The 20,851-nt window shown below is 35.2% G+C and overlaps 1 protein-coding gene across 5 annotated transcripts in view; it reads left to right on the top strand.

Moving 5' to 3' along the window:
* Positions 1 to 20,851, top strand: part of LOC145670434 (FAST kinase domain-containing protein 1, mitochondrial-like) — a 48,885-nt gene that overhangs the window by 15,601 nt on the left and 12,433 nt on the right. For 4 of the 5 annotated variants that reach the window (XM_081739107.1, XM_081739105.1, XM_081739108.1 and 1 more), the window contains exons 5-6: positions 461 to 574; positions 12,907 to 12,991. In XM_081739107.1, coding sequence (XP_081595233.1) covers positions 461 to 574; positions 12,907 to 12,991 — 199 coding nt within the window. The remainder of the gene's footprint in view (positions 1 to 460; positions 575 to 12,906; positions 12,992 to 20,851) is intronic. The other variant, XM_081739109.1, reaches the window with a different exon arrangement.

Genomic DNA, 20,851 nt, shown 5'->3' with positions numbered 1-20,851 from the left:
AAAGTCACGAAATTTAGCTTTTGGGTCATGATTTTTGTTATTTGTAGAAATATAAGTATACACTGGAAAATTTTGTTCTATAAAATCTCAAAATTCACTTTGGTCTTTGGTCGGCTTTAGACGCTATAAGGAAAGCACGCTTATATCGCATGCATGAAAATTCGGCACAGTTCGCACTCAAAATTGCTCTGGAGAATGTTAACTAAATTTTATGGTTTGGGAAAGAAAGGGTCATGATAAATTCACGAAATTTCGTTTGGAATTTTACTGTAGTAGACACCCTGCCTATGATCCCTTTTGGTTTACAGTTATTTCAAAACGAAAAGGTAAAATAATAAGATGATGATGAAGAAAGTAGCATGTATATTAACTGCGAATGACTCTTAGCTATAGATTGATTGTTAGCCTCTCGCAAAGTTTACTTGTGTGAACGATTGCATAAATTATTGTCTGTTTGCAGAATCCTCGTCGTTGACTGAATTTCAAGCAAATGTTCTAGAGAGACTCATCGCTATAGTTGGAGGAAGAGAGTTCGTGAAAGTCAATGGATACTCTCCGTACTTTTATAACATAGGTAAGCTAAATTTATTTCTGTTTTGTTGTTGAAAAAGTGATAATTTGGATAATCGATGAAAAGGAAAGAAATTATTGATCACAGGTGCGTCTTTTCTACAGTAATTGCATTACAGTTTCAGTATTATCTTTCAGTTTTAGTAAGTTTCATCCGAATCTTATTCGGATTCAGATTTTTGCAAGCTTATAAGGTGCAACGTTCTTTTATATCATTTTAATTTATTTCCGTCTTCTTGTAGTTTTCCGTATAACCCTATTTGTTATAAAGTCCGTTTGATTATGATGTAAAAGTTTACAGTAGTCAGATATTAAGTTTTTTACCGAAATGTGCGTAACAATTTACTACAAAACAACCGAATTTTATTATCACTAAACCTATGATTTGTCATCATTGTAGTATTTAGAACATTACGTAGTACTTAAATTAGGACAAAAATTGTGCCTTGCAAATAGTATTCTGCGTTATTTTATTTCTCAAGATCTTTATGAAATTACAGTGACTGTATTGAATTAGTACCTCGTAATCAATAGGATGTATCACAATAAATAGGATCATGCAAAAATTACAAGACATTAAAATTAATACATTAGAATACTGTAGGAGTATGACACATTTTTAATCGTACACATATTTGGATCTAACCAGGGCCGGCCCTAGGCGATTTGTCGCCCGTGCAGTGAATCTTTATTTAATGATTTTCCCTTTATATCTGTTAAAAATTTTAAAATAACTTGTTTCCACCTTCAATGATAAGAAACTTGTTTGTGTCAAAGACAAGACTAGTTTTCAAATCAAAACTTTGGTAACTAACTAAATGAAACATGTTCGCTACTGTTCGAAAATGTAGTCCTTGTATTTGACAACAATCAAGCAACTCATGCTGGAATTTGTTTGACCATTTGGTTTAGCACTGTCCATGTGACCTTAAACTAATGCGACCTAAATATGATTTGTGAATGTAGTGTTCGAATAGAAGGTCAACTTAGTAAATTTAATTACCATCATCATGAAGTGTGTTTCCAACAAGAAATATTTATTTTTAAACAATATAATTATGACAGATTTTTCCGCCTCTCGAAACTTCCCATCACGTGCAAATGCACGTGTTGCACGTATGATAGAGCCAGCGTTTGATTTAACTTATTTATTTATTTATACGTATTTCTGGACATCGTCAGCATCTATGGCCTGAAGCCCGCCAAGTATGAGAGATGGCGTTCCTCGATGAGCACTTATCAGGGGAGAAAGAGGGAAGTCGGCCTGGGACTGGTATGATAGATACCATTCCGGTATTTGCCTGGTATGAATGAGGAAATCCCAGGAGAAACATCACTCCGAATGACTGGTCTGAAAAAGCTCTTGCATCTTTCTGACCTAATGTTTTCACCGGAAATCGAACCTGAGACCACTTGCACCAAAAACGAGAGCGTTACTGACTACGCTACGCAGGGCCACATATTTTGATCTGAAAAAGGTAACATGTTACTGAAACTCAAATCCAATAAACGCAAAAGGGTCGCATTTTCTGTTTTTATTGTTACAAAGTGCGTCTTTCCACATTGGTAAATAATGGTGTTGTTTATATCTAACACAGTGTAATGGAATTAAAGTCCTGTTACGAACGTTTCCAGTAAATCATGAAAAATGAAATGTTTAACGTATGGTTATGCTCTGTACGCTAAAGGAAACGGACAGTTAAAGTCAGCAATATTCAGAGAATGTTGCAGCAGAAAAAATCAAGTTTCTAACATTATCTGATGATGAATAGGCCACTGAATAGAAATTTCGGATTCGATTCGAGTTAGCCTTATCTATGACTGGGAATAGAACAAATCGTAAATTATCATATATAACCTTTCATGACAAAACAGTTCACTAATCCAGCAAGTAGTATACTATCAGCAGCATCAATTTACATTGCGTTATTATCAGGACCAATTCACTAATTTTAAAAGTTAAAAATCCAATTATTGTAAGTATTAAATGTTACAATTTGCGGTAACGAAGTTAACATTAAGTGACTGTAGAAGCGACTATGGGCATATAATATGTTCAGTCTGGAATAGACTTGACCAAACCTCTTATCTAAAATCGAACCGTTTTGATGATTCGGATATACATACAAAAGAATAAAGATTTTTAGTTCTTTACAAAATAAAATGTAATATAAGAAAGTATGCAATTGCGGTTCTCTTTTTAATTTAGAGGGAAGTGACCATCCATAAAGTCCAAGTCAAAGTACAACTTTGAAGGGAGAAAAATATATAACTACAAATTACTCTACAAAAGAATATTAAATTTAATAACTCTATAATTTATAACATTCTAAATTCTATACATTATCTGTCTGTAAATTTTCACACCACATAAACTTCTCTAAGTGTGACACGAATCGTTTCATTTATTTGATTTCGGCCTCATTTAAACCGTGCAAACAGAACACACACCGAAATACGTTTCAAGATATGTTCTAGTAGCTTTCTGATGCTGTATAATGTGTCACGCTCTGAGTGGGCACATCGTTGTAGTTTCGGTTCACTAGATGGCAGCATAGTGGGTAAGCAGCCGACACTGATAACAGTGCCAGAGTACGGACAACGAAGCGAATATGAAGTATTGCAAAGTGAGATCAGAATGGTTTTATTCTTTCCTTTTACGTTTACTTATCTATTACGTTTTCCATGTAAGTTCATTACAACTACTTTTTTTTTTCCATAATGAAACAGAACACTACCCGGAAATACTACAATAGAACACAGATATTCAAACTCGCGAACTTGGCTCTGAAGTTTAATCTGATCGAGCTCAATAATTCAGCTTGAGTCCCAATGAGATTGAGCGAATTGTATCTCGATTGAAATTAGTGAGAGCAATTCCAATGATGAGAGAGCGCAAGAATGAGTAAGTTGTAGCACCATTGAGGATAGTGACTACGAGCCCAATGAGGGTAGTGAGCACATGCATAAAGCGTTGTAACCCCATTCAGGATAATGATTGAGTGGAATGAAGTTAGTGAGCACGAGCATAAAGCGCTATAGTCCCATTGAAAGAAAATATTGACAGCGAGCCCAATAAAGTTAGTGAGCGCAAGCATGAGCGACTTAAGACCCGTTGAGTATAGTGAACGTAAGCATGAGCGAATTATAGCACGATTGAGGATAGTAACTGCGAGCTGAATAAGGGTAGTGAGCACATGCATGAAGTGTTGTAACCCCATTCAGGATAATGATTGAGTCCAATGAAGTTAGTGAGCACGATCATAAAGCGTAGCCCCATTCAGGATAGTATCAGTGAGCCAAATGAAGTTAGTGGGCACAAGCATAAAGCGCTATAGTCCCATTAAAAGAAGATATTGACAGCGAGCCCAATAAGGTTAGTGAGCGCAAGCATGAGCGACTTAAGACCCGTTGAGTATAGTGAACGCAAGCATGAGCGAATTGTAGCACCATTGAGGATAGTGACTGCGAGCTGAATGGGCTTTCAAGTGTGAAATGCAGAACTGTGTAGTTAAGTTAGACAAGACACGTGACTCTCGCATGAAAATGGGAAATCGTAGGATTTATTGGCTAGTCTGCGGAAAAGATCTTTGGTTAACCAAGAATATGCTGAGTGAATAATATAAAAAAGGGTCACAGGGAAGTTGGTATTTTTACTCGTTAGAGTTATAGGGAAGAATCCAGTGTTAGGCTCTTGTAATGAAATTACGAATTCCTTAATCAATAGAGTTTGTTGTTTGTTTCAAATGTGACATAATCGTTCTACTTAAAAAAAGACACAAGGACTAAGTGAAATATTCTGCACTTATTAAAATATTAGCAAACTTATGTGTGTGAGACACAGATCTGTGTATTCTGTAACAAAACGTCCGATAGATCCTATTTTCCAAGCCTTTATGGTTTTTTATGTCCAACGAAACATGTAATTAATATTGTAAAAGCCTTTTAACTGCTTTTTCCTTTAGGAGTTAAACTTTACAAGAAAATCTTAGGTTGAGAATCGGCGATATGGTGAATGGCGTTTCTTCGCCCACCTTAGAGGTCACAGATAGCAAGATTCTTATGAATTCTACTTATGATCACTAATGTTTAAGAGTATTAGAACAAAGTCTCAGGTTTCTGGGTTTCATGTGTCGGAAATTTGATAATAAGTTAAGGTTTAAGTACATAATGTCCACATGAAATATTTTTGTTCCTTGTTACGTAACACGCTAGTGGAAAGCAAGGTGATTCGCTCTAAAATATATGGCAGTTTATTCGTATACACTGGAAAACTAACAGCTAGAATTATTCAGTTAAAGTATGTCATCTGCGTCCACGTATTTGCGTCAAGAGTAGCGTGTGTATGAAAATATACAAAGATGATATAATTTTGCTGGTTTAGTTCTATCACGCACGTTTCAAAATAATTGGCTTTTAATGCCAAAGTATTGACTAATTTTAGCATTAATTAGATAACATCGTTCGTAACAAAATATGTGCTGTTAGCGTGTGTTTTGATTGGTTCGTGTAGAATAAGACACATTCGTCTGATACGATAAAATGACTGGACTGCAGAGGTCAACTGTAGTAGTAGTAGTATGCATGGAATGCAAAGTGATTGTACCGTACAGTGCTCTTGTGGTATAGTTCCGTCTTGGAAGTGTAGATAGTGTACGTCACTGTAAATAGTTTACGTCATAACTATGCAACATTGAACACAAAGTTTAAGGTGAGTTCTAGAAATAACTGATAATGTAGTATGAGAATCGTAAGATCATTGCTAGTAAACAAAACTTCATTGTGATCACTTTTAACAATAGCACGAGTCCAAATGTTATGGAATGCCATTGTATTCGCCATTATACTCGCGCCATGTGTCTTCAAAGTAATTATCATCAAAGAATTGAGCTACTTTTATTAATTAATTAATTACCTTCTTTTGTTTTGTTTTATTTGTTTCGTTAGAAAGAAATCATCCAATCGATGACGAACCTACTGTGCCGATACCCGAAACAAAAACACACTATGGGTGTCATTTTTTTTATTTCTCCTATAATGCTGCATGTTTGAAAATCTAATTTAAGTTGTTTAAAATTAAATCTAACGTCCGATAGCCAATTCTGTAGGGCTTAAGCAAGTTTTGAGTTTGATCAATTGTGAGAGGGTTTAATTAATTTATTATTTTTGTCGTTAGAAGTACGAAGGTAGATTGGGGTGGAGTTGTGCCGAGAATAGAAATTAACTCTCGTATACCCTATTCTCACTATTTTTATTTATTCATTCATTTATCTATTTATCTTCCTTAACTGGGTCATGCCAGTGGATAGCTGGCAGGGAAAATTTGACGTTTAATATTATTTTGTTTTGAGTTAGTCTTTAACAGGGTACAGTAAACCAAGGTAAATATCTTTTCAGTTTCTTCATAAACTATCTGAAATGCACGTTCTTCACACGGGGAGAAATAGGTTTATGAAAAGTATAATAAAAACTCATAAGATAGTCTATTTTTGAATCCCCTTACCCTGTTAGGGTACACCTTTTAATCAATGCAACATGATAAAGACCCAGCTTGAGGTAGGTAATAACGTATGTTCCAAAATTATTTTCAAGGGGGTCACCGTTTTCTCATCATGCGCAACCTGGATTTCAGTATGACAAAAACAATTATAGAAACTGCCCCTCCCTTAAAACCGAAATTTTAGTAACGCTAAAACACATATCCGTTTAGTTTTAATGAGAAATTATTTAGCGAGTTTTTCTTCATCCTAACTTTTTGATCTCCTCACCCTGCTAGGATACAATCTTGAATCGAAGTGACATGATTAAAAAAAAAAAAAAAAACCTAGCTCGAGGTAGGTGCTAGCTACGTTGCAGAATCCATTGCGAACTATTCAGGCGTTTTGCCAACAACGAACGATATTATCAGTGCGGCGAAAAAGAATAGAAAATGCTCCCCTTTCCTCTCTCCTTGAACGTAAATTTCAAAAATATTGGGATGTGTCCATAATTTTAAATCAGGAGTATATAATTCTGGTTTCATGTTCCTAGCTTAAACTGCTCATGAGATAGGAAATTTTTCACATAATCTTTTTATCTCCTATACTCTCCATAGGATACCCCATCGAATCAAAGTGACAAGGTAAAGTCCTAGCTTGAGGTAGGTATTATGTACCTAAATTAATTTTAAACTTTTAACCGTTTTCGCGTGATGCGATCTCAAACAACAGACAAATGAAGAAAAAAATAATTCATAATGCACTCTTCACGGTTGGAAAAAATCATGATTTTTTTTTCAAAAAGCTATTTTTTATTTATTTATTTTGACTTTTTAAATATAAATCACTTGTACTTCATAGTTCTATAAAACAGAATACAATTTAAATGATATTCCTTTCTTAACTGGTAAACTACAGGAGTTTCAAGTTTCTTTTATTATATGACGTATACATATCTGCGCTCTTTTAGTAGTGAAGTGGTTTTTTTTTTTTTTTTTTTTTTTTCAAAAATGGTCTTTTCATTATAATTATATTTTTCATTTTTCTTCCCATTTACAATATAAACAGCAAGGTAAAATGTCCGTTCTTAGCACGGGAAGAATAGATTTATGACAAATGTATGAAAGGCGTATTTTAAACCCGCTTTTCCACTCCCTTAGAATACGCCTTCCATATCCCAAGTGCAGAGCTAATAATAAATACCCAGGACAACCCAAGCTGTGTTTAAGAATTCATTTTAAACGATTCAATCCTGTCCTCCTCATTTTCTGAATAGAACATTAAAATATTACAGAAATGTTCAGCATTTAGAGGAAGAATTTTTGATAATCCTGGAACACATATCAACTGATCTACAATAAGAATTTTATAAGCCGAGTTCCATATCCTAACTTGAATGCGTGAGACATATGTTTTTGTCATAAGTTTTGAACCTCTTCCCCTTGAGGATACTCGTTTTGCTAAAAGTAAAAAGATAAAAATCCGGTCTAAGCCCGGGTATGGTCAAAAATTCATTCTAAACGGTTCACCATTTTCCCGTGATGATGAGACAGACCACGTTGATTTGAATATGGAGGAAAAATTTATTGAAATTTCTCCCTTCTCCCTCAGAAACGGTATTATTGAGAACATTGAGACACGGATCCAATTATTTCTAATGAGAAGTTTATATACCAAGTTTCATTTTCCTAACTTTAGAGGCTCCTGAGATACTATTTTTTTTTTTTCAGCCAGTAATTTTAATCTTCCTCCCCCATTTAGATACGTATTTTGATCAAAATGATGGTGAAAACTTAGTTTGAGGTATGTTTAACTATTCAAAAAAATCACTTCAAACGGTTCAGCCCGTTATATATATATGGTAAACGTCTCAGTACTTTTTTTTTTTTAAAAAAAAAGAAAGAAAAAAGAAAACTATATGTATTACCACAATATGTATAGTTCTGAAGTAAAAATTGTGAGTGTATGTTAAAAGGATTCAAGCTTTCTCCTCAAGTCTCCTGTACAATAAGAAATTATTAAATCAGTACATTTCAAAATTTTTGACCCATTAACTATAATCAAAAAAACTATATGCTTTGTTAAATTTGCATTACGTACCATTGGACAGATTAAGATCTGAGTTTGAGACTTACATTTGATTAATGTCCCAGAATGGTCAGAAATATCTAATTTTATTTCTCTTTTAACCAAAATAATGTGATTTTTTAATTCATAGATTAAAAAAAAAAAGATTTAAAACAATCTTACCCCCCTTATCCCCTTAAAACGGAAATTATCAAAAACGGAGCAATACGTTTCGTTTATTTTTAATGAGGAGTTTATATGCCAAGTTTCATCGTTACAACTACACGGGCTCATGAGATACTCAATTTTTCGCATAAATTATGACCGCCGCTTGCCCCTTATGATGCGAATTTTAATCGAAGTAATGTGATAAAAACCTAGTTCGAGGTAGTTTATAACTATGTCCAAACAATCATTTCAAACGGTTCAAACGTTTTCTGGTTATTCGATCACACATAAGACCATTTTTTCTTTTATATATTAATAGCGTCAATTTCCCACTTCGCTCGGTTAAAACAAGAAAAATTAGTAATATATTCCGTTGGTCACTTTTTACTATTACACACTAATATCGGTCATTTTTTATCATTTTTATGTATATGGGGCTGAATGGAGTTGCGGGGCTGAATTTGGATTTAAACGGCATCGGAAATGTCACTCTTTGTCTGAGCGACCCCGAGAATTATGGATTCGACACTAATATCGGCCATTTTCGATCATTTCTATTTATCTTGTCCCGCCCCCTCCCTTAAGTTGCACCGTCAAAGTGAAATGATAAAAACTATCCCAGGCCCGAACTTCATCTATGTTGAAAAGTTGATCGAGATCGGTCACGTGGTTCAAGAGTTATTCACTCACAAACATAGTCACCTTTCATTTTGATTTATATAGATATCCAGATAGTTTAAAAATATGTTCTTTGCATGTGATTTCAAATTATTTGTGATTCTGTTCGTCTACTGTCGAATAGATATGCAGAAGAAGGTGGGCTTAATTTCATAAGAGCAAGAATACCTTAATAAAATAACTTTTTGTTTTTCTCAATTTAAAGTACGCAGTCTTGCGGAAAAGAAAGAGACGCTACATTCTATAGGCCAGATTGTTTACTTCAAATTCTGGAATTGTTTTTTTAAAAAATCTTGTGGGATTTAACATGATTTCTTGCAAAATTTCAAGAAAACAAGGGAAATGTTGGATTATAATATCGTTTGATAGATATGTATTTTATATAACTTTGTAGAAAATGTTCATTATTTGACTCCTATAATTAATTAATTACATAGTCGAACTTCATGTTGAAAACTGGTCTTTGTTCTATTTTATTTATTTCTGGAAGCTATTGGGTGCATATTTAATATTAGAAAAAAATAACCTTACTTTGCACCCTGGACATGAGAATTACAACATAGGACTTCAGGACTTCTCTGGTCTCTTTATCAATGTATCTTTTCTATCGCCAGACTGCACACTGAAACATGGTTATAGGTTTTGTCCATCTGTAGAAACGAATGCTTAAATACAAAACCTTAATTCAATTCACATTCTCCGAAAATAATTTTTGGTTAATGGTGTAATCAGTGTATCGCATCGCACTTCACATACGTAGAAAAATGTCAGTGCAACGCTTCTCCTTATAAATTAAATCAGTAGTTTCCACTATCATTGTTACAGTATGTTGCACTTTTTGGATATATAATATACTTATCTGATTTCAGAAGAAAATGTTTACTTCAGAATGTGAAATACATTACTGGCTTATAACTAACGGATATTTCTAAGTTCAAGACGACCTCCTATTTTCTGAGCAAAGGATTACAAAAAAGTTAAGCGCATACTGGATGTAACATTATTTTCAGAACACACTAAAAACTACCTAAAAATCAAATCAAATACCGACCTTCCTTAAACTTCATCACTGAAAGGGTCCGGCGAATCTGCGAACATTTAAGGTTAAAATGTATTCGAAAAAATGGATAAAGTTAGAACTTAATGGAAGCTCGTGATTCTGTTCAGTAAAGAAAAATTCTGTCATATCTCGCAAAAGCATGATGACAATCCTATTTTTAGGGCATGAAATTGCGGCAAAAAAATCTTGTCTTGGATTCAGAAAAATACGGTACTTTCCATCAGCGTTATTTTATTATTTTTTTTTCTTTCTTCGCAAAGCGTAGATTGAACTAACTTTACCTCTCTTTACAAAGGTTTTCTATTGAAGCATATGTTTTTTTTTTTGCGGGGGAACAGAATCTATATAATATAACCATGTTTCAATGTTCAATAAGGTGGTAGAAAATACATCGATAAAGAGACCACAGAAGCTCTGAAAAGGTATGCTGTGGCTCTCATGTCCAAAATGTGCGATAAGAATAATCTTTTTTTTTTATTATTTATTTATTTGTTTTAACTCTGTTCAAAATAGTATAGCTCTTAAGGTATTTTATACTTGGGATACATGATCGATCTTCATTTATATGCTTTGAATGTGACTTGAGGATTCAGTTTTGATTCTGCAAGACGAGCTTCTTGGTTAATGATCGACACTGTATTCGGATCGTCTTTTACGATAGGAAACAATTGTTACGACCATGCGTCTTTTTTCTCGCTGTGTTATATTCAAATGTGCATATTTTTGTCCTGTATATTTTTGTGCTTAAATACATAGGAGTGTTTTTTTTTATCGAAAACTGGCATACTGTTTTCAAGGTTTCTTTCCGTGATCTAATATCGTATGATTGCAGCCTTCTATATTATCTTCTACTACGGTGAAAACTGTTTTACGAAATGAATAGCGTTGGTTGATACATATCTAAATGCCCTTGCAATTTGTATACTGACGTCATTAAAAGTATGATGACATGATGGATAGATATCAAGAAATGAGTAATGTGTATATTAATTCTGTTACTTACTGGCGAGGAGGATGGTGGATGAAGCCTAGGAAATTTACTGTAACACATTTGTTTATGTTGTTTTATCTGATTGACTTTTTAAATTCGTTTAAGTGATACTGATTGTGTATTTACGTCAAGAAACGATTTAAACGTGTACTGCGTCTCATTCCAGTTTTAATGTATTTCAAAATGTGGCTGCATGTTTTCTTCATTCTTTTTGAGTTTAACATCCAACGATTAGGCACCAGAACTAAGGAAAACCGTGATAAAATGGATGATAATGGTGGATTGACGAAAGCAGGAGGAAACTAGAGAACCCCAAGAAGACTCATGCACACGGTGTTCGTCCACCACAAAATCTATATGGCGCAGGCTGGAATCGAACCAGGCACCCCATACACTAGAGATGATAGCTGTACCACCGAGCCATCGCGGTCCTCCGTGTGGCTGCATGTAAATATCTGTGAGACGAATATTTTTCAGAGGTAAGTCTTAGTTATACGGCTGTGGTGAAACAGATTACATGATAAAATTGGTGGGTGTCCTCCCATAGAATCAATTTGGTCACGATTTCTTCATAATGTAATGTTTTCTTGAAGTGGTATGGTTAACGTACGTGGGTGGTCCTGGACTTAATTATCAGAAGAGGATACTTTTCTGTGTTGACTAAGCGTCTTTAGACTGGAGCTACTAAAATTAAAATGTTGCGAACCGCTATAGAAACGTACCGCCACTGAATTTTTATTTATTTATTTTTTACAAGATATAACCAGTTTTATTTTTACAGTTTCATAATTCAGATTTTGACAATTACTTATATACAATTACAATTACACATGTATACCAAGATTAGTTCAAGTGAGTATTACAATTATTATTTTGTTCATCTTTAATCCTAAATAATTGGGTTACATTTTCCTTTATTGTATACAACATGGTGTCTTCGTTTATGTAAATGAACGGCGCAAATTTTGGACTTATTACTTGATTTGAAAATTTAAAACTCCCGAACATGCTGTTGCTATTATTATTGGCATTTGGATTAAGATAGGATATCATCAAATAGTGAGCTTTTGTCTCTACGGCATTAAACCTTGCAATTTTCTAAAATCATAGTGTTAGTATGTTAAAAATACTGTATTAAAAAGCAACTTATATTTTGGACAGATGTTAAAGTTTTTAACTTCAATTTTTGTACAATACCAGTGAGTATTGTATAATATTGGAAGAAAACGCATGGTCCTCAGTCTCTATTACTAAAATAAAAGGCCCTGGTTCGATCCCAGCTCGCGCCGTGTGGACTTTGTGGTGGACAAACATCGCGCTTGTGGGTTTTCTCGGGGTTCTCCCTGGGGCCGCGGTGGCTCAGTGGTAGAGCGTTCACCTCTGGTGCTTGGGGTCCCGGGTTCGATCCCAGCCCCCGCCAAGTGAACTTTGTGGTGGACAAACACCGTGTGCGTGGGTTTTCTCGGGGTTCTCCCGTTTCCTCCCACTTTCTTCATTCCACCATTTCATTCATTACTCATCATCACCGTCTCCTTTAGCCTAACCGGCATAACCGTGGGACGTAAAACTTAAAGATTTTTCGGGGTTCTCCCGTTTCCTCCCACTTTCTTCATTCCACCATTTCACTCATTTCTCATTATCACCGTCTCATTTAGCCTAACCGGCATAACCGTGGGACGTTAAACTTGAAGATTTTATTTCATTTTTTTAAAATAAAAGGGTGTTAAATTGCAAATCAGTTAACAAAGTCATTGAATAAAACCGTAAAATTATTGAAAATGGATGGACTTTAGACGTGCTACATTATTAAATATATCGTTATTTATGTATTTATATATTTATTTAGTGATCAATTTTTAGCCTAGAATGTAATAGTATTTATATTGTTGTTTCAGATTTTGAAGTGTTGCTGGACGAAAACCAAGAACCAGTCAATGTAAAAGATCTGAGGTACAAAAACCCTAATCCAAAGGACACGAGGTAAGTTTTAGAATACTAGAAATAACATAGACTTACCTAATTCGGCAATATTGAGGCAAGGGAAATTATGACTATTTTTGTATGTCGCTACTGTACAATTAGATTGAATGTGGACTTATGGAGGTTTTTATATGTGTATTTGGTTAATGCATTAATTCGTGTAGTTTGGAATCAATGGATACTTTTCTTGTTTGAAGGCTGAAATTATCACACAATTGATCACTGATGTATTCTTGCATTGTTTTCACAGTCTGTTCCAAACGTTTAGGCAATTGTTGAATGCCTTTAGGGAAAAATCTCGGTGGCTTGATGTATAACAAGTCATTAATGATATTTTGCAGCTATTCATAGTTTTTGAAGGATGTGTTACGGAATGCATTCGACAGGGGCCGAAAAGATTCTAATCTGTAGAAGCCAGATCTGGGTATATGCCATATGAGGAAGAACCTCCCTTGAAAGAGCTAAATGGCAACGGTTGTTTTGTGTACCACATATGGTCAGCATTTCCATGTGGATGATTGATTGATTTTTGAGTTCTACGTCCCTTTTCAGCAGCGAGGTTATATGAGACGTGGACCTACTGATTAACATGGAATCCGAGCCATATGAGCTCCCGCCGGGAATCGAACCCGGGCTTTCCACACCAAAGGCTTCATGTGGATGATGATGTGATGTCTTCTATTCGGCCTTTTTTCTTGAACTCCTACATTAATATGTTGAAGTTCAGGTATACAGTACAGTATAACATAGTATACAGCAGGAATGATGGTACGATTACGTGCCACCAGACACATAACATGTTTTTTTTTTTTTTTTTTTTTTTTTTTTTTTTTTTTTTTTTTTTTTTTTTTTTAAGGATGAAAATGTTGTTTACGGCGTGGTGTTGCCTCTCTGTACGGGCTCACCCATTGCTCTCTTTGCTTCAAGTACGTGCGTACACTCTTTTTTTTAATCTTCAGTAACAATACGTGAGAGAAAAGTGGCGGATAAACACTAGAAGCTTTATTGAACTTGTGCAGGAGAACCTGTCGGAGATGACGCTTCTTTGAATGTGATACTTCACCCTTCAGACCCTGAAAAAGAAACGTTGATTAGCCCTCGCTAAACTACAAATAGTGCTACATATTACTGGTGATACAGCTACAATTTAATGTAATCCACAGTACTGGCATCAACACTGACATTGCCCCCCCCCCCCAAAAAAAAATCCTGAAAATGAACGGCACGAATTAATCAACCGAAATATATGTACGTATATATATATATATATATATATATATATATATATATATATATATATATATATATATAAGTGATAGAAATAATAACATATCTTGATAAGTTATACACTAAAAGACTGAAATAAAATAAATCTTGTGTTTACTATTTCCATGTAGCTTGGCCTGGATTCGATTACGACAAAGGACATAATTTTCTGTGTTGATTGAAAATTGTGACGTAATTGAAAGCATTTTTGAAATGAAATGAAATTTTTTAGTTTAACGTCCCATGGTTGTTGCCTTTTAGGCTAAAGGAGACAGATGGTTAATGAAAGTGAATGATTCTGAAATTAATCTTGTGTATACTTTTTCACCGAGAATCAAACCTGGGACCACATACTCCAAAGGCACATGCGCAAGCCACTGGACTAGAGAAGAGGACGTGGTTTGATGATTTTATATATGATAAGTGAAAAAAACAACCAGTTTTATGACACATTATTTCCTCTTTGCTGCGAATTCAGTGATACAAAGAGTAAAGAAGTGCACAAGTGGACCGAGAATTGACCATAGGTCTCCGTTTTATCGTGCGGATGCGTTAGCCACTACGCCATTTAGTCTGTTTCTTGAACAGCCATATCACTATTGAAGTTGGTGCCCGGCTACTCATACTACACAATTCTTGCTATGTTAGATAATCTAATGTCTACGTTGCAGCTATTTGCATCCGCATGGCTTTTTTCAATATACAGCGTGATTCAAAACGATGTGAACGATAAGGAAACGTTCTATAAGTGATGATACTCTATCAACAATGGAATCTCTATGGAAACACTTTCAATATTATCCTCAAGTTTTGTTTGGAACGAGCGTAGTAGTTTAAAATTTATCCGCTAGGTGGCAGAGTGATTAGTTCCAAGATGGCTGCCTGTGGTGCAGAGAGAGCATTTTGCGTTTTACAGTTTCACGATTGTTGGTCTGTTGTTAGTGTTCAACGCGAGTTCCGCACAAAATTTCGTAAAAGATCCACCATCAAAGAACTCCATACGTAAGTGGTATGACAAATTCAACAGAACGGGATGCATTTATAAAGAAAAATAGCCCGGTAGGCCGTTCGCTTCTGAGACAGATGTCGAAAGGGTTCGAACCAGTTTTCAACGCAGCCCACAAAAGTCAACAAGGAGAGTTAGCAAACAGCTTCAAATGCCTCAAACAACTGTTTGACATGTAGTGCGTAAACATTTAAAGATGTATCCGTATCGAGTGCAGTTGTTACAACACTTAACACCTAATGATCACACGTGTCGCAAGACTTTTTGTGAGTCATTTCAAGAGTTGTGCAGTGTTGATGATGACTTTTTGGGCAAACTTTGTTTCAGTGATGAGGCTACGTTCCATGTGACAGGAAGAGTGAATAAACAAAATGTTCGCATTTGGGGAACTGAGAAGCCTCACCAAATCTGTAAAATTGTGCGTGATTCACCGAAGACGAACGTGTTTTGTGCAATTTCATCTTCAAAAGTTTATGGTCCGTACTTCTTTGACGAAGGAACTGTGACTGGACAAAAATTTCTACAAATGCTTACTACGTGGCTTATGCCACAGCTCGAACATGACAGTGCAAACTTCATCTATCAGTTGGATGGAGCTCCATGTCACTTTCATCACAATGTCAGAAATTTCCTCAACAACAGACTGCCACACCGCTGGATTGGGCGGTCAGGTAAAAGTGATCATCAGCTCTACGTTGGCCACCAAGATTACCGGACTTAACCCCCTGCGATTTTTTTCTGTGGGGACATCTAAAAGACATTGTCTACAAACCTCCTCTACCCCCAAGATGTGAATGAACTGAAAGAGCGCATCACTGCTGCAATGCAAACTGTTGATGCAAACATGTTGAAACGGGTCTGGGCGGAATTGGAATACCAAATAGATGTATGCAGGGTAACAAAGGGGGCCCACATAGAACATTTGTGATGTACTATTTTCATTTTTTACCACAAAAACTTGGAGAGTTTTAGCATTTAACTGTAAGATTTGAAGCTATTTGGATGATTAATAAAAAAGTTATAAGGAGTTGTAATCGTTCACCTCACTTTGAATCACGCTGTACACGAGAGAGCTCCCTCGTGAGTAAGCGATCAACATATGCACCTTTGGCAAGGGAGACCCGGGTTTGAATCCCAGCGGATCCCACGGTAAGCTGTAAGTTCAAGTCTCATGTAGCCTCGTTAATGAAAGGACGCTAAACTTAAATTTAGATCAAATCAAAACAATCAACGCTCACGAGAAGACAAATTCTACAATTGTTAGCGTTTAACCCGAAAAATAAATATCCAAAGACGAGACATATACCAAACGATAGGTCTTACTGAGCTGAACAAAATAGTATGCATGAGTGTGCTCATGCGTATTTTTTGAGAAAATGAAGAAAAAAGGAATTTCTTTGTAAACCTAATAAGAATTTCTTTGTAATCTAACCTTTGCTGTACGATAATCATGATATTTATTGAGGTGAAACTGATGCCGAAATATACCTTCATGAAAGCTCTTTATTATGACGCTAGCAAGACTACAATACACCAGTTGGTTAATGAGATTGCCTAAAATTATCATTAAGTCTTAGATTTTAGTTTCCCCCCAGGCCCGTATCCAAGGGGGGTCCGGGCCCCTCTAAATTTTTGCTGGCGTCCCTAAAATTTTCACGGTAGCTTACAAAAGAACTATAATATGCTGATGAACTATAATATGGTTGGATCGGGCTCCCCTAACTTCTACCGCCCCCCTTACATTTTTGGGGCTGGCTACCGGCCTGGTTTCTCCGTATCTAAAATATTATCTGATAAATCATATCAAGTTGAACAGAGTAGTATGCTTGCGGATGAATTCTTATGTGTAGTTTTTGGGAAAACTGAATAAAACGTACTTGAGTGGTGGTAAAATGTGTCATTCGTTCGTATGTATCTTACTTTATTTTGTTGGAAGAAACTGGTTTATTTATATACTGTATACAATGTTAACTAACGTATTGTATCTATAGTTGTTTCCTTTCCCTTTCCCTAACGATAAGACACCCAACACTTGCAAATATGGAATAAGTAGCAGTTTAAGAAACAATCTTAGATTAATAACATGTTTGTCAATATTGACAGAAATAAAGTCAATGAAATAATTACCACTTTTTTCAAACATGATGACGCCCATTTAAGTAAAACAAACGTTGACTTTTAACACAAGAAAATAGGAAAGTTATAATTATGATAGAATTTAAGATCGAGGACAACTTATTTAAAAGAATTAGGCAAGAACTAATAATAGAATTACGATTAAGATTAGTTCGGTATTAATTGTAAAGAGTTCTTTGATGACCAAAATGTTAAGAATGGTAAGAAGCCATTAGAAAGATTAATGAATACACAAGATTAAGATTATATTTGGGAGTGCAACTGCTTGTACTATTCAGATAAGTAAACGACTTGGGCGAATATAATGGTGTATCACATCTTCTAACTTTCGAGTAAACAGGAAAAGAAGTTTAGCCATTCTTATGGAATTCAGTGCGATAATACAAAACCAAACAAGCTTCCCCTGCCATCTGCAGGTACCCGAAATTAAACTACTTACATACTCTTCTGTGATTCGATCACAACCCATTTCACCGGGAGTAGTGCTTACTATTATGTTCACCCGGGCTGCTCAATTATAAATGATAAGAAATAATGACACTTTTTCCATCTTCAAAGTTTCTGTAAGTAACAATTATGCGTGCATTTAGCTTCAGAAAGCACCGTTATGTTACCATCCTAGCAAAGGCTGATGTTCGGTGGCTTTTTTCTAACACGAACATTCACCAATGCCCAAGCTTTTTATCAGTGTTTGGCTGTCGAAGGCAAGAGAATTGGTTGCTGAAATCATACCAGAAATATAAACACCCTATTAGGATTTCCGGGCACAGAATCGATGAGTGTTAGTTAATAAGGGCCATTATATCTACGCGACCGGTGTTATGATACACTTGGCGCTTGTGAAAATCATCACTATAGAGTGGAAACAAACTCAGTAGCAGTTAGTTTTAAATCTTAGTGGAATAAAATTCAACTGCACAGATTTTTCTTTTATTTTGTAAGTTGTATAAATACTGTTCCATACTACAAAATGTGATTATTGGATTTTAATGATATGCCTAATAATAATAATAATAATATCCCCTGCCTCCCTTATGAAATTCGAAACGCATCATCTCTCCAAATAGTGCAAAAATTTCTAAAAAAATGTTTGGTTCTGGTAATAATGCAACTCAAGATCAGCTACTATGTATTATGAAATTTCAATACGCTGGTATGTTGATACTATCGAGACACTTTTTTTCCCTTCAAATAGTTCGTTTTATGTATTATGAGTACCTTAAATTGTGTTCGGTAATTGCAAATGCAATTTATACATGGTGTATTATGGTTGATGGATAGACAAGATAGGAGCCTTCTAACTATACTATTATAAATAAATATAGTATTAGCTTGTCTAAAATTTATTAAGCCTTTGTAGGTCAAAATTGAGAGTATATTTATTTTATTTTGAAACTAGCAGTATGAAACTATATATGCATCATGAAACAAGATGTGTTGTGGCCATTATTATTCAACTTTGTCCTGGAGTATGTTGTAAGGAAAATCAAAGATAACAACAAGGGCTTAGAGTTGAATAGGTTATGACCATCAAGTTATGGCGTATGCTGATGATGTAAATTTAATAGAAGATGATACGAGAACAATAGAAAGAAATGCAGAGAAAGCTAAATATATCGAAGTTCGTCGGGATCGTAATACGGTAAATTATGGATGCGTTAAAATATCAATTAATACTTTTGATAAAGTGGATACTTTCAGATATCTAGGATGAATATTAACAGACGAAAACCATATTCACAAAGAAATTAAATGTCGACTAAAAGCAGGGAATTCGTGTTATTATTCAGTTCAAAATCTCTTGTCGTCGCGAATTCTGTCGAGGAATTTGAAGCTTAAAATATATAAAACGATAATCATGCCTATTGTTTTTTATGGTTGTGAAATATAGTCGCTTACTCTGAAGGAAGAACATAGACTGAAAGTATTTGCGAACAAGATCCTGAGACGAATATTCGGACCCAAGAGAAACGGTAATGGAGAATGGCGGAAACTTCATAAGAGGAACTACATAATTTATAAGGTTTACCAAACATAGTTAGGGTCATCAAGTCTAGGAGGCGTAGGTGGGCAGGGCATGTAGCCAAGATGGAAGAAAGTAGGAACGCTTTCAAAGTCTTAACTGGAAGACCAACCGGAAAACGACCATTAGGAAGACCTTGGCGCAGATGGAAAAACAATATTAAGATGGATCTCGCAGAAATAAGAATATAAATAAAAATCGGATCCAGTTGGCTAAGGATAGAAGTCAGTGGTGAGCTTTTGTGAACGCGGCATTAAACCTTTGGGTTCCATAGGACATAGGGTTAGTTAGAGTTAGTTAATAAAGGTTTTTGAGCCTGATCATGTAGCACCCAGATTTCGAGTTTCTTTTTCTAGTTAGCTTTCTCCAAATGGTTTATCGCTGTTTAGTGATGGATGCTAATGTCATTGTCGATGAGTGCATACGTGACAATATTGCTCGAGTTTTGCTAGAATATCATCCAGCTTTGCTGTGATTGCTCATCCACTGCGAGGAGAATCTCGGACATCGAAATTTCCAAAACGAAGACGACTGAACCATCTTTTGGCTTTTGCTTTTGATATGTATCTTGCTCATAAACATCACAAATTTCTTCACAGGTCTATACACCATTTGTGCCTCTATTGAAATGAAATTGTAAAATGTAGAGCATTTAAGACGGACCTTTTTCGTCACATTATTTCTGTTATATTTATTTGCGACCTGTGTCTATTTACTTTGGATTTAATATGACTGCTTCCCGTACTTCGGTGGTAGTATGGCCCGCGTTGATCTGTTGCAGTGCGAGAGCAGTCTCCTTATTCCGTACATAGTCAACAAATGGAAGAAGAAAGAGAAAAGAAAATTCTAGAAGTTGTGAATAATTATGGAAGTGTCTAGATTAATTATTGGAAATATAAAAAATCAACAGCTCTTTGTTATACAAGTAGTACAGTTATTTTTGGCCATTATTCGATAGATACTAAGAAAATTTATATACAATTTGGTGAAATCTTTCATCATTTGAAATTAATCAATCAACAAGAGCTGGCAATCTCTGTACTGGTCTTCGGCGCATTCCTCTTCTTTGTATGAGCCAAGACACAATACATGATGGACGTTGTATTCTGTTAACAGTAGAAAAATTACGAACTACAAAGACCGAATACCTACCTGGTAATTATGCGAAATTTGGTTGAACTAGTGAAAAGTGAAAGTGGATTAAATTGAACTCGACAGAGTGGTTTGAAAATATTCAGATTGTGTGGTTCTTCTACGCAGTTTCGAATGTAATAACCAGGCAGTTAATAAAAGCTATATTTCAACCGAAATTCATGGGATAGTTCTATGCATCCATTCAGGTAATATTTTCCATTTAATTCTAGTTCATCGCTGGAGGCCCTCGTACTGCTAGATTCTGGCAGATTTCACAAATAGTCACATGGATAGT

Source organism: Thermobia domestica, chromosome 14, assembly GCF_964235325.1.
Source record: "Thermobia domestica chromosome 14, izTheDome1.hap1.1, whole genome shotgun sequence".
Classification (NCBI taxonomy): domain Eukaryota; kingdom Metazoa; phylum Arthropoda; class Insecta; order Zygentoma; family Lepismatidae; genus Thermobia; species Thermobia domestica.
This window is presented reverse-complemented; position numbering and strand designations above follow the sequence as displayed.